Consider the following 15,409-nt stretch of genomic DNA (forward strand, 5'->3'; position numbering starts at 1 on the left):
CCTCACTTTTCATAGCCTTACAAAACGGCAGCATAGGAAGTAAATAGGGGGTCATCCATAGTGTCCCATGAAACTCTTGAACTTCACTAACTGCTGGCGTACGATACTCATCTAGAAGCAGCATAATCTGTAAAATAAACCCGAAGAGATTGTTCACTGGTTCGTGATTGGGTCATACCTGACCAGGCTTCCGAAGTTTCTCTAGTGCTTATCAAACTTGTCAAATTTTTGCAAAGATTACGTGCCAAATTTGCTTATTTTCAATTTGAGAAATAATGAATTCTTCAACCTAAGGAATGAACTAACCACCTAGTCCTAAACTGAAAATTTGCACTAGACTGCGCAAATCCGCAAAATAAACGACTCCGGTTTTTTTTCCTTCTGTCATGAACGACTCCAGTTTCCAATTATTTTCTCTGAAAACCTCCAATCTCAAAAGTCAAAACCCAAAAAACAAAGACCTGCAATGTCACGAAAAAAACAAAGCAGCAACCCGCAACAACCCTAGCCCCTCCATCGCCCATTCCTCTTCGGCTGTTGCTCCGTCAACGCCGCCGGCGCCTCTTCGAATCTCCCTCGCCTGCGCTGCCGGCTCATTTTCTGTTCTCTTACCTTCTGCGCCGCTCCTCTTCTGTTTCCCCTCCTCTGCTGCTCTGCCACCGGTCTGCTCCGCCTCCACATCTGAGCTACTTTTCCGTCGGTTTTCTCTTCTCTGCTTTCTGGTGCTTCTTACTGCTGCTGATTTTGAATTTGGAGACACAGATTTGATCCTTCAAAGAATCATAGCGGTATAGTGGCCAAAGATTGGTACCGCCGCTAAAAGCGTCTTCGCAGGTATCGACCGACGCCTTCTTTCACTCGCAGATCGCAGTTAAGTTTCTGAAGCTTCATTGTATGCTGTGATTATTCAAATGGTTTCTTTTGGAAGTTGTAGTATTTATAGAAGAACAGAGAATCGTTTTCTTATGTGTTCAATTCTCAAATTTCGTAGCATATATGGTTCCTTTAAATTCTTTCATTCTAAACTTAACCGGGGTTCCAGTGCTTCAGATAAAACCTCCAAACTGGAACCAAATAGGAATAATCACAATAGGGTAGGGATTTTTTGGGACTTAGATAACAAGCCACCAAACCCAATTCCACCTTATGAAGTTGCCAATAAGCTTAGAATTGTTGCATCTTCATTTGGGGTTGTTAGGCATATGGTAGCTTATGCAAATAGCCACACTTTCAGCAGTGTCCCACACGCTGTCCGGCAGAGGAGGAAAGAGAAGGAGCTGTATAACCGACTGGAGAGCAAGGGCGTCATCAAGCGGAATGAGCCTCATGTTTGCAGGGTTTGTGGGAGAAAGTTTTACACTAATGAGAAGCTTGTTAACCATTTCAAGCAGCTACATGAGAGCGAGCAAACGAAAAGGGTAAACCAGATAGCGTCGGCAAGGGGGAGCCGGAGGGTGAAGTTGGTGGCAAAGTATTCGATGAAGATGGAAAAATATAAGAAGGCTGCAAGGGATATTCTTACTCCAAGAGTAGGGTATGGTTTGGCGGATGAGCTCAAACGCGCAGGATTTTGGGTTCAGACCGTGTTGGATAAGCCACAGGCTGCGGATCGTGCATTGGAAAGTCACATGGTTGATATGATGGATCATAGGAGGGTTGAGTGCATAGTACTTGTGTCTGATGATTATGATTTCGCTAATGTAATAAGGGAAGCGAAGCTACGATGTCTGAAGACAGTTGTCATTGGGGATACTAGTGATGGTGTATTGAAGAGGATTGCTGATACGTCCTTTTCTTGGGAGGAAATTCTAATGGGGAAAGCTAAAAAGGAGGCTGTATCAGTTGTTGAGAATTGGAAGGATCGTGATATTTTGAAAAGGTTAGAGTGGACATACAATCCAGAGGTGGATAAAAAGAAATACGATCCGGCTGATGTGGTTATTGAAGAATCAGAAGATGAGAATATTGAAGATATTTGTGATGATGTTGATGATGACTATAAGGATGGTGGAGGTGCTTGGTGGGAGTTAGATTCAGATGAAAATGTCACAAATGAACAGACACGAAAAGTATAGCTAGATGAAATTGTTAAAATGCTATTGGTTTGTATTTTCGTTTTCTATTGTCTTTCAGTTTTTCTAATTCTGTGGAAGAGAGATTGAAAATAGTAAAAGTAACAAAACCATGTTTTCCCTATTTTCAATTTTCAATTAAAATTCTGAAAATAAGAAATAAAACAGAAACCAGTCACACCCTTACTTGACATTCTACTTCACCATCTGAGTTGAGTGGAAATAATAAGTCCGAATCAATCATTTTTGGGAGTTAGAATTGTAACTTCGGGAATGTTATTGTTGTAAAAAAGACTTTGTAAATAAAATTAATAAATGTTTATTTATTCTCTTTTTTTTCCAGCTCTTATTTGTTCTCATTTGTTTATTTTACTAATCTGCTGGGATATTTTGTAAACAATAGATTTTTATTCTAAAAACTAGATATCTTGTTAGTAGTGAATGTTGTGGCATGGATCTTTTATTTCTTTATCACCTTATTCTGTTCCATACATTGGAATAAGACCTGGCGTTTAAATTTCAAAATGTTAAATTTCTAATCTTGGCTACACTTTAAATAAGTTAAAATTCACTATTTTTTTATCCAAGATTCATGTAGGATAGTGAAAGGAATCAGCATGCTAAGGTGTATAAGTTTTTTGCCCATAGATTGAATCTTGCATAAAATAAATAGTAGTAGATATGCGTATAATAAGCTATTTCTAATACTAAGAAAAGGTCGTGTATTAATAACTATTTCTTTCTAATGCAGTCAAGATTCAAAGAATATGCTTTCCACATTTAAAGATGACAATCCTGTACCTGAAATAGTCATTAGAAGGAGAAGATGTAGTGATGCCATCAGACAACAATTTCATTCCTGTCAACTTCACTCAATGGTGAGTGCAGTTTGTACATATATCAAACCAATGAGTGTCATTTCTTTTCACCGTTAACTCTAAAATCAAACCAATTATCCAACATTGTGTTCATGAGGTTCTGACATAATTGTGTGTGTGGTTTTTGTGATGACAAACTGATAGGACTAGCAATAGCAGAATGATCAAGTTTTATTAATACACTGGGGGAGCCAATTAGCTCACCCTAGAAGGTTCTACACAGCTGGAACTACCAGCTCAGAGAGAGAGAGATTCTCTCCAACTTCTAACAGAATTCACAACAGAAAAACTATCCTCCCTCAACTAACTATAACCTAGCTATTTATAACAACCTATCAGCCTGCTGGATATCCTAACAACTCCTAAAACACCTCTACTTGACCTCTACTTACCTCTCCTTTTGTAACACAGTCCAAACCTGTTAGTAGTAGGCGCATCTCTATCAATACTCCCCCCTCGGACAACCACCTTGTCCTCAAGGTGGAGCTCCGGAAAGGTGGCCTGCAATGTCGCCGCTCGTTCCCAACTGTCCTCACAAGGAGATAGGCCCACCCAGCGCACCAAATACTCCAAGGCCCCATCATCTGCAGTTCGCGATGCCACAATCTGGGATGGCTGCATCACCAGCTCACCATCCTCAGCCAGCCCTAGTGGAAGCGTCTGTACCTGCTTCTGCGGCGGGACAGCCTTTTTCAACTTGCTAACATGGAAGGCTGGGTGAAGTCTGCACTCTTGAGGCATGGCTAACCTGTATGCCACTGCTCCTATCCTCTCAACCACTTCAAACGGTCCATAGTACCGAGGGCTTAACTTCTCATTGACCCTCCGCGCTAGTGTCCGCATCCGATAAGGTTGCATTTTCAAATAAACCCACTCACCCGGTTTGAACTCGACATCCCTTCGATGCCTATCCGCTGCTTGTTTCATCCTCTGCTGAGCCTGTACCAAGTGCATCTTCAACTCTGCCAACACCGCATCCCTGGCTGCGGTCAATGCTGCCACCTCCTCAACATGGGAGGGAAACGTCTCTCCCCGGAAAAGAATAGGTGCCGGCACCCCATAAAGTGCTTGAAATGGAGTTGTTTGGGCTGAGGCATTGTAGGACGTATTAAACCAAAACTCCGCCCATGGGAGCCACTCCATCCATTTCTTCGGGTAGCCCCCCACAAAGCACCGCAAATAAGTCTCCAAACAGCGATTCACCACCTCAGTTTGGCCATCGGTTTGCGGATGAAATGCCGTGCTGTACTTCAATTTTGTCCCTGCTGCTTGGAACAGTTCGGACCAAAACTTACTCATGAACACCCTATCCCTATCCGATATGATTGACTTGGGGAACCCGTGTAGTTTAACTACCTCTTTAATAAAGGCTAGTGCCACCTCCTTGGCTGAAAATGGATGAGCTAAGGGGATAAAGTGAGCATATTTAGTCAATCGATCGACCACAACTAGGATAGTGTCCATGCCTTTGGATTTTGGCAATGCCGCCACAAAATCCATCGTAACGTGCTCCCAAACTCGCTCCGGAACTGGTAGTGGCTGCAACAGCCCCCCCGGTTTCATCGCTGCATGCTTGTTTTGCTGGCAAGTGTGGCAGTTCGCAACATAATCCTTGATCCGTTGCCTCATGCCGCGCCAATGAACCGCTGCTGCCAGCCGCTTATAGGTTCGAAAGAAACCTGAATGTCCACCCGCCCCGCTGTCATGGGACTCAGCCAGCAAAAGTGGGATCTGAGAAGAATTTGCAGGCAACACTGCTCTCCCTTGATAAAACAGCCGACCCTTGTGTAGGGAATACCCCGGATAGTCATCCAGCCCCTGCTGCAGGGCGATCACAATCTTTTGTAGCTCTTGGTCGTGAGCCACCTCCTCTTCCACTGTTTCCCAGAGGTTCATATGTACTACTGAAATCACCCTTGCCATCATTTGCCGTGACAATGCATCTGTTGCCTTATTCTCAAGGCCTGGCCGGTATCGGATCTCAAAATCCAAGCCTAACAATTTAGTGGTCCACTTCAAGTAAGTTGGGTCCATGAGTCGCTGGTCCGAGAGGAACTTCAGACTTCTCTGATCTGTGAGAACAATAAAATGGCGACCCAACAAGTAATGCCGCCACTTTTGGACAGCGAAGACAATGGCCATCAACTCCCTCTCATATGCAGATTTTTGTCGGGCCCTTGGAGATAGTGCTTGGCTTAGGAATGCTATTGGCCTGCCTTGCTGGGACAGCACTGCACCCAACCCCTCACTCGATGCATCCGTTTCCAAAACAAAGTCTTGATTGAAATCCGGAACTGTTAGAGTCGGTAGGTCTGCCATCAGCCTCTTCAATCTCTCGAAAGCCTCTTGTGCCTTGTCATTCCATTCAAACGCATTTCGCTTTGTCAACTCCGTTCACGGCTTGGCGATTACCCCATATCCCTGCACAAACCGCCTATAATAGCCGGTAAGGCCCAAGAATCCCCGTAAAGCTCGCTGGTCCGTAGGCATCGGCCACTCTAGCATCGCCGTGGTTTTGTTAGGATCCGCTGAGACCCCTTGTGCCGAGATAATGTGGCCCAAGTACTCCACCGAGTTCACTGCGAACGTGCATTTCTTCTCATTCAACACCAGCTGGTTCTCCACTAAAATCTGGAAAACTTGTTGGAGATGAAGGGCATGGCTATCCATATCCTGACTGTAGATGAGGATATCATAAAAAAAAACTAAGACAAATTTCCGCAATAGAGGCTTAAGAATGTCATTCATCAAGGCTTGGAAGGAGCTAGGGGCGTTGGTCAAGCCGAAGGGCATGACTAGAAACTCATAATGGCCTTCATGAGTGCGGAAGGCGGTCTTGTGGATGTCTTGATCCCTCATCCGAATTTGGTGGTACCCCGATTTTAAATCCAGCTTAGAGAAGACTGCAGCTCCCGCCAATTCATCGAGTAGCTCATCAATGACGAGAGTAGGAAATTTATCCGGCACCGTAATACCATTTAACGCCCTATAATCGACACAAAATCTCTAGCTGCCGTCCTTTTTCTTCACCAGCAATATCGGACTCGCGTAGGGGCTGGAGCTTGGCCGAATTATCCCTGAGGCCAGCATTTCTCGTACCATTAGTTCAATTACTGCTTTCTGATGGTGCGGGTAACGATAAGGTCTTATATTCGGAGCCGAAGCTCCTTCTATCAATGGAATGGCATGATCATGGCAACGATGTGGTGGCAGCCCTGGTAGTGTCTGAAACACCTTAGCATGAGAAGCTAACACCGATTCGATTACCTGCGGCACCTCCGATACTGTAGCCGCTTGCAAAGTCATGGGCCACAGCTGGACCATAAATCCTTCTCCCCCTTCTTGAATGGACAAAACTGCAGATTGAAGGTGCATACCTCCATAGCACAACTCCGGGTCCCCCTGCAATGTAACCATGCTGTCCCTATTCCGAAACCGAAGGCGTGATTTTCTGAAGTTTGCGAGAACGTCTCCCAACTTATCTAGCCACGCCAGTCCCAGGACAAATTCTGCTTCGTCAGTTGGGAAGATGAAGAAGTCTTCCTTGATTGCCACTTCCTTGAATTGGAGCGTGACACCCAAACACCTTCCCTGTCCCCCTTTATTGGTACTGTCCGCTACCCTGACCTGGAACTTAGGGGTGTTGTCAATTCTCAGGCCCAACTCGGCGATAATCTCTGGTGTCGCGAAGTTGTCCGAAGCTCCACAATCTATGAGAAGCGTACACGGCGGCCATTTACCTCTGCCCAGGCTTTGATTGACTTGTGATGTCCACTCAAGCTCATGAATTTGAGCTCCAATTGTCCCTGTTCCCCTGTTTCTGGAACTGCCTCATGCTGTAACCAATCTGCTTCAAAGTCTGGCTCTATGATTAAAAGCTTGAACTCTCTATTCTTGCAATTGTGATCTGCAGTGTATGGTTCGTCACAGAGGAAGCATTCCCCCTTGGCCCGCTTAGCTCTATATTCCTTATTGCTGAGATGTCTCAATCCGCGCCGTTGCAAGGGATCCGTCGTCGACTCCACACTGTTGCTTGCTGCAGAGTTGGACGCTGTAGCAGGGTGCACCGCTTTGGTGGCGGTTGAATTGGCAACGGCGAAGTTGGGAGCCAGTGATTTACCGCGTCCCGATACCCCCGCAAGGCAGCGTTGCGGTTTTCGACCTTCTGTGCCAGTTCCATTAACTCGTCCACTGACTGGTATGGGAACAGTTTACATTCTTCCCCCACCTCTGGTTTCAGCCCATTCAAGAAGAGATCCATCAGCAATTCTGGCGCAATTTCGCGAAGGGGCCGCGCGTGAAGCACGAACTGGTCAACGTAGCCCCGCACTGAGTTCGTCTGTTTCAGCTTCAGCAGCGCTTGATAAGGGCTCTGTAGCCGTTCCGGTTGAAAATGGCGTAGCAGCGCCGCACTAAAAAACCGCCACTGCAGCACCGGCGCCGTCGCCTCCCACCACCTGAACCACGTGAACGCCCTTCCTTCCATTGCAAAGGTAGCGACCGTGAGCCATTCCTCCTCTGGCACTGTGCGCAGCAAGAAGAATTGCTCCATGCGTTCAACCCAAACCACCGCGTTGTCTCCGCAGAAGATCGGGAGTTCCAGCTTTCGCCATTGCTCCGGCGTGCCGCGGCTTCCGGCCGATGAGCCTGCTGCCAGGTGCAATCCCGGTGAACCACGCTCATTCCGATTAGGCGCGCGATTTTCGAACGCATCTATTCGGGAATCGAAGCGCTGTAGCGTCTCCTGCACCGATCGGAACATCTCCTCCATGCGCGATTCAATTGTGTCAAATCGTGACTCCATTTTCCTCGATCTCGATTGCACCATTCAGCGTTGGGATCCTCAAGCTCCTGATACCAGTTGATAGAACTAGCAATAGCAGAATGATCAAGCTTTATTAATATACCGGGGGAGCCAATTAGCTCACCCTAGAAGGTTCTACACAGCTGGAACTACCAGCTCAGAGAGAGAGATTCTCTCCAACTTCTAACAGAATTCACAACAGAAAAACTATCCTCCCTCAACTAACTATAACCTAGCTATTTATAACAACCTATCAGCCCGCTGGATATCCTAACAACTCCTAAAACACCTCTACTTGACCTCTACTTACCTCTTCTTTTGTAACACAGTCCAAACCTGTTAGTAGTAGGCGCATCTCTATCACAAACACTCTTGAAATATTTTTTAATTTGTGTTTCAGGAAGTACATATTCAGGTTTGGTAACCATATCTAAATTATCTTCATTCAATCCAAAGTTCATTAGAAGAGGTGCTCTGTAATTTTAGCTTCTGGTTGGTATATTTACTCCTTTCCTCCTCACAATTTACTTTCCTATTTTTGTTGGGAGAAAGAAAAAGAGATGATGATAACTTGATTTGAGAAGGGATTAGTTATATGTATATGCTAAATATACATATATCAACTTAATGTATATGCTAAACTAAATGATGTTTCTATCTTTCTTATTTTTAAATGTATATGCTAAACTGCCAATGAGTAATAGCTCAAATGGCATAGTCTCCCCATACTCAATTAAGAGGTTGCGGGTTCGAGTCTCATATCTTTGGTAAAAAAAAAAATGTATATGCTAAACTAAATTTACTATAAATATCAACTTAATTTTGGTTCTTTAACTGCTGCCAAAGCTATTACGATGCCAAAACTGCAAAGGTGGAGCTTGTAAATTTAAACAAAAAGATGTAACATTTCTAATGCATTCAAGTTTATTACATGAATTTATAAAGACCTCTGCAATATCGTTATTCATTAATAAAATCTGTTATCAAACACAATCTTGATAAACTTTCTCCTTGTTGAAGAAAATATTAGGTCGGGGCTTTGAGTGTTTGATTGCTTGTGGATTCTGCTGGGAATGTCAAGCTTACTAGCTCCTCTTTTGAATATTATGTGATTTGTTGAACTACACGTCTAGTCTAATAATTGATTTTTTTTGTTCAAACATTTCACGAAGATAATCATACTTTTACTAAATTAATAATTTAAGTTTTACAATTTTGTGATTATACTCAAATAATATGCACTTCGGTATGGATTAATTTGATGTAATGGACCTCAATTTTCATTACCATATTGTTACTAGAACGATAATTCTTTTTCTTCTTTTTGGGTTGATTATGCAATCACTATAAATCTGCAGTTAGGGAGTGGTTCAATGATGGATTGGGCTGAGATTTCGATAGCAAGTTCTGGATGTAATTTTTCATTCCGAATGGTTGGAGGATTAAGATAAGATTTGGAGGGTGAGATATGGCTTGCGTGCGCAAAGTAATTTTTAAATTTTTCATGTTTTTGGTTCACATTTATATGCTGTGGTGCTTGATTGTTTTGACTCAATGTAAGCATTTGATTTGTTTACTTATTTGAGATTCTCTTGTATCATTACTTATTTATAGTGGTACTTCTTTTTTGGTCCAAATGACATGTGGTTTTTACCTCTTAGTCTCTTACATTAAGAAAATTTTCCACGTTAAAATTTTGGTCTCTTGTTTTTATTTTTATTTTTTTGACTTTTATTGTTCGGTCGTTGTTTCTGTTTTGTATATTGTTACCCCAATTAATCTCTCAAGCAGCTATTCCAATTGATGAGGCATTTGCCAAATCAATCTGTTCTGTTTTTAAAATTGAAAAGTTTTGCTAATTTGTGTGCTTTTGCAACAGAAGAAGTTCTTCTTTTCGAAAAAGAAAGAAAGAAATACTTACACAATTTTATGTGAATTATATATGCGTTCATGAGATTTCATATGAATAAATATAATAATTATTGTATCAGAGGATTTCTATTTGCTAGGAAGTATTTCTTAAGATGTATCTTGTGCAAAAGATTAATCCTGAGACTAGGAACAAACACATGAAACTTAGAGAGAAATTCTAAAAAGAATAATAGTAAACAAGGAATTTTTGTAGTAAAAATGAAATGAATTCAAACTCTCAAGAGTCAGTTATAGTTAACTCTCTTTTGGGTCTATAACTAATTTTGCTAAAATATATTATGAATTATATTTTATTAACTGTTAAGCTTGTATAATAAAGTGTAAATTTTGTTATTAAATTCTCTTTTCACTTTGTTTTTCTAATATTTATTGCCATTATTATGGAAAATCTTATTGAAGAATCAGATGAGAATATTGAAGATATTTGTGATGATGTTGATGATGACTATAAGGATGGTGGAGGTGCTTGGTGGGAGTTAGATTCAAATGAAAATGTCACAAATGAACAGACACGAAAAGTATAGCTAGATGAAATTTTTAAAATGCTATTGGTTTGTATTTTCGTTTTCTATTGTCTTTCAGTTTTTCTAATTCTGTGAAAGAGAGATTGAAAATAGTAAAAGTAACAAAACCAAGTTTTCACTATTTTCAATTTTTCAATTAAAATTCTGAAAATAAGAAATGAAAACAAAAACCAGTCACACCCTTACTTGACATTCTACTTCACCATCTGATCTGAGTGGAAATAATAAGTCCGAATCAATCATTTTTGGGAGTTAGAATTGTAACTTCGGGAATGTTATTGTTGTAAAAAAGACTTTGCAAATAAAATTAATAAATGTTTATTCTCTTTTATTTCTTGCTCTTATTTGTTCTCATTTGTTTATTTTACTAATCTGCTGGGATATCTTGTAAACAATAGATTTTTATTCTAAAAACTAGATATCTTGTTAGTAGTGAATGTTGTGGCATGGATCTTTTATTTCTTTATCACCTTATTCTGTTCCATACATTGGAATTAGACCTGCCGTTTAAATTTCAAAATGTTAAATTTCTAATCTTGGCTAATCTTTAAATGAGTTAAAATTCACTATTTTTTTCTTCAATAGATAGTCAAAATTCACTACTATTTCAGTAATTCTGCCACTATTTTTCTTTTGAACCGGCCACTATTTGTAGATTTTTTTAATTAAGATTATTGATCAAAGATTTTTAATATGTCCTTTTTTTCAGATCGCTATAGAGTAGTCATCATGACAAATTTGTGAGTTTGTACTTTGTAGTGCTTTCTAAACTGAACTTTGAAAGGTCCTTTCATGGACGAGTTGGGGTTTACAATGTTTATCATAGAGTCAAATTCAAAGGCGGTTATAGCTTTGGGGACTCAACAATAGGATCGTTAAAATATAGCAAATACATCGGGCGAGTCTATTTATTTATTTAAATAGGTGAATTTTGTCTCTAAAATTAAGTCTTTTTAAATTTCGGACAAAATGATTAAGTCTGATTAATCTAAAAAAAATGGCGGGTTAAACAGTTCGTTTATTTTTTTTACATTTTAAAGAAAAATAGTACTTTTAGTCGATATTTCTTTCAACCTGATCTGAAATTCGACCTATCAACTAAAAAAATATAGTTTATTTATAATTTTTGACCTAAAAATGATAATTTTTTGTCAAAATATTTTTAAAAAAATAAAATAAAAGAGTAAAGGGTCAGTCCGTTTAACCCATCAAACTGACCATAAATGGCCTGTAATGAAAAATTATGTCCCGCGAATGAAATGGGTTTAAACGGGTCAACCTATTTAATCTACTAACTTAAATTGGCCGAATCTAAATAGATCGGGCTGACCTATTTGAAACAGTTTTATTGATGAAAAGATAAATGTGACCATTTTTTTTTTTAATTAAGAGTGAGACTCGAACCCAAAATTTTTATATGAGGATAAAGAGAAATACCATTTGAATTATAGTTCGTTAGCATAAATATGACCATTTGATTATAGATTTTATGTGTATATTTAACTTATTAAATCACTTGCGTGTAATTTTGTCTTTGGTACAATTTTTCATGCCTACATTTGTTAATTTTTTCATTATTAAAGTATTACAAAAATTTAAACAATGTAGAATTGAAAAAAATGCATATTTTGACTTACTCAGATATGCAAATATATGATCTTAACAAACTATTTTATATACACAGTTCCAAAGCTTGCTGAAAATTCTAAAAAGAACTAACTTCAAACGTTGAAACTTGTTTTTCAACTCTTTCTTAGAGCACTATTTACAAACTTTCTACTCTCTCTGACAAAATGTAATCACAAAATGGAAAAAGTGAAACGACACTGTTTTGGTGATGCGCGAATTTTCATTGCTAACTGTATGTGTTCATGGGCGATGCGCGAGGAGGATCTGAAATGATGATAAAATTGCATTTTTGGTGAGACTAAATTATTTAATTCACTTATGTGATTTTCTTTCTATAAAGAAAAATTATTCTAAAGGATCATTAAGAATATTTATTTATTAAAAAGAATTTTTAATATTAAAATTATTAAAAAAGATCAGATTTTTTTATAATATTTAAAAAAAATTAAATTTTTATAAAAAATAATATATTTTTAATTATTTATTTATTTATTTTTTATAATTTTTATGTTTGATAAATTTTATTTTTTTAAAAATTTTAAAAATTTTTATTAATTAATTATTTATTTTTATTAATTTTTTTATTTTTGTGATCTTTATCCAATGAGAAAAAAAGACAAAAGATTAGAAAAGTAAAAAAAATAAATAAATAATAAAAATTACTAAAATTTTAGAAAAAAATTAATATTAAAATTATAAAAAATAATTAAAGATATATTTATTTCTTTATAAAAAGATTTAGTTTTTTTTTTAAATATTATAAAAAGATTTGATCGTTTTTAATAATTTTAATATTAAAGATCTTTTTTAATAATTAAATCTCCCCAACGGTCTTTTAGAGTAATTTTTTCTAAATTAATTAACTAATTAATTCCAAGTGAATATTCATACATATCTATATAGCGTTGAGAATCAAACAACATATATTAAAGATTATAAAAAATAAATAAAAAAATAGTTAAAGATATATTTGTCTCTTTATAAAAAGATTTAATCCTTCTTAATAATTTTGGTATTAAAGGTGCTTTTTAATAATTAAATCTTCCTAATGGTCCTTTAAAATAATTTTTCCTTTCGATAAAGTCCTATTGTTATTTGTTAGTACTAGTATTTGATCCTTAAGGCTGCGTTTATTTATGAGAACAAGATAAGACAAGATACTGACAACAAGAGATAAAGGACAGAAATGCAAAATTTTGTATTCTTGTATTCTATTTGGTGATAAATTAGAACAAATTATGAAAATTCGATTTATTTTTATTTTTCTTCATTTAAAAAATATAAGACAAAAAATATAATAATAAAAAATTAACAAGAATAATGAAAAAAAAAATAAAAAATAAATTATATTTTTTATTAGTGTCTTTGTGTCATTTCTTTTAGGATGGACACAAAATACACTAATTCAATATTTTGGACACATTGTCTCTGTTCATATTTCCCCTATCAAATACGATTTATCTATGTGTCTATATTTCAGTGTTCTGTCTCTATAAATAAATGCAACCTAATATATCATGTGAACCAAAGATATACTTGTGCAAATGTCTTTTCTAATCAACTAAGAAATTAAATGACATATACTTGTATTTAAGTACAAGATAAAATAGACTAAAACATAAAATATTATCTAAAAAGGAGGTTAAAATTATAGTTATTTTAATTTTATTAATAAAAGAATATCATAAAAGTATGCGCATTCGATTCACTACAGTCCAACCTCACACATAAATATAATTGCAGAAAATAGAATAAACTCAAGTTAAACATCCTGACTTTTCTGCATTTATGTTAAATTCATGTCTGAATCAGAAAAAAAATGTAGATATCTAGATGGTATTAACAATTTCATTTTGTCTTTCTACAATATAAAACTAAATTGCTAACACAATTCATTTAAATATCACAACACTTGATGGCTAATTTCAGACATGATTGTAAAACTTTTGAAAATCTTGCATTAAGAATGAGACTTGTATAATGTAACTTGTATATCCTGCACTTTATAACTTAAGAGTATAAACAATACTTAAAACATATTAGAAGGAATGAACCTTTTTTTCTTAGCCAATAAGAAATATAAGAAAATATTAAAATGTAGTAAATTAACATAACCCACAAAGCATTCAATTATTTTTTTTTTATATGTTTTCAAACTTTTAAACTTCTGTAATCTATATTACAAATTATAAATAACATTAGAACTAAGATAATGAGTTTTTTAATTCCTCTTCCACAAATAGCAAATTTAAGGCTAAAATAAAACACAAATATTTATTCCCTACTAACCAAAATTCATTATACTAACATTAACATGATGATTATACTTCTCCGATGATTATACTTCTCCAAAGTTTCATACTTTTAGAATCTATATTAGAAATTTCACACATCACAATATAGGCAAAGATATATAACCAAAACACAGACAAAAGCTTTTGAAGTTATAAAAAAAAAGGGTCTTGCTATGATGTAGAAGTTCATATTATTATATACATATAGAAAACATGTGTTGCTTAATCCTTTATTATAGATGACTCCAACATATTTGTTCCGTATATTATTTGACAGATGAAGTCAGGCTTTGGAAAGTAAAAGCTGAAGGCTACTAGGAGGTTGTCAGATGCTGCAGGAAATTAATTAAAAAGATTGCAGTGGATTAATAATTAACTAATTAATTTATTAAATGGTATAAATGGCCTTGATCATTGTTTTTATTACGAGTTGCAAATCGTAATTATTTTTTACGGTGGGTGTATATTATGTTTTTCTTTTTGTTTTTTTTGGGTTAAATTTATTGTGGTTCATATTCGTTATTGTTGGATTGTATTATTTGGAAAGAAAATTTGTTATAATTATATTTATTATTATAAAATATAATAAAATTTCAAATTATGTCGCAAATAAATTAGAAACTAAAATAATTATTTAAATAATAACATATAAGTTAAATAATTATTTAAACAATAGCTTGTTAATAATGTAATATATAATTATATTTATTATTATAAAATATAATAAAATTTTAAATTATGTCGCAAATAAATTAGAAACTAAAATAATCATTTAAATAATAACATATAAGTTAAATAATTATTTAAACAATAGCCTGTTAATAATGTAATATTACAGCAAAATCAAAATCAAAATTAAATATAATTTTAAAATTAATTCATGAAAAAAAATAAAATGTCACTAATAAAAGTAGTAGTGAAATTATATACACACAACACATTACGATGTCTTTGAATATAATTTTTTTTAATTTTGTGATAAAATTAATCACGCAAATAAGAGAAAAAGAAATATACAATAAGACATAAAATTTAATTTTCTCCATATATATAAAATAACTCACTTCATTAGCGTTTAGTGATTAAGGGGTGGAGGGATATTAATAAGTGTGTAGGATTTAGAATAAGGAGGTAGAATATATGGTGATTAGGGTATATTATGATTTAAGATTTAGGGTTTGGTATCTTAGGGGTTAGAGTTGAGAATTTCTGAATGTGATGAGTATAATTTAGGGTTTAGAGTTTGAGTTTTAGAATTAGAATTTATGGTTTAAGA

At 36.1% G+C, this 15,409-nt stretch overlaps 1 protein-coding gene across 1 annotated transcript; it reads left to right on the forward strand.

Moving 5' to 3' along the window:
• Positions 1 to 95: 95 nt before the first annotated feature.
• On the forward strand, positions 96 to 2,935 carry LOC107625141 (uncharacterized). Its single transcript, XM_021115688.2, has 2 exons — positions 96 to 2,102; positions 2,824 to 2,935. Exon 1 carries the CDS (start codon positions 912 to 914, stop codon positions 2,073 to 2,075), a length of 1,164 nt encoding a protein of 387 aa, XP_020971347.1. The 5' UTR covers positions 96 to 911; the 3' UTR covers positions 2,076 to 2,102; positions 2,824 to 2,935.
• The last annotated feature ends 12,474 nt before the right edge of the window (positions 2,936 to 15,409 follow it).

The sequence above is a fragment of the Arachis ipaensis genome, chromosome B2 (genome assembly GCF_059453495.1).
Source record: "Arachis ipaensis isolate K30076 ecotype BB chromosome B2, ASM5945349v1, whole genome shotgun sequence".
NCBI lineage: Eukaryota > Viridiplantae > Streptophyta > Magnoliopsida > Fabales > Fabaceae > Arachis > Arachis ipaensis.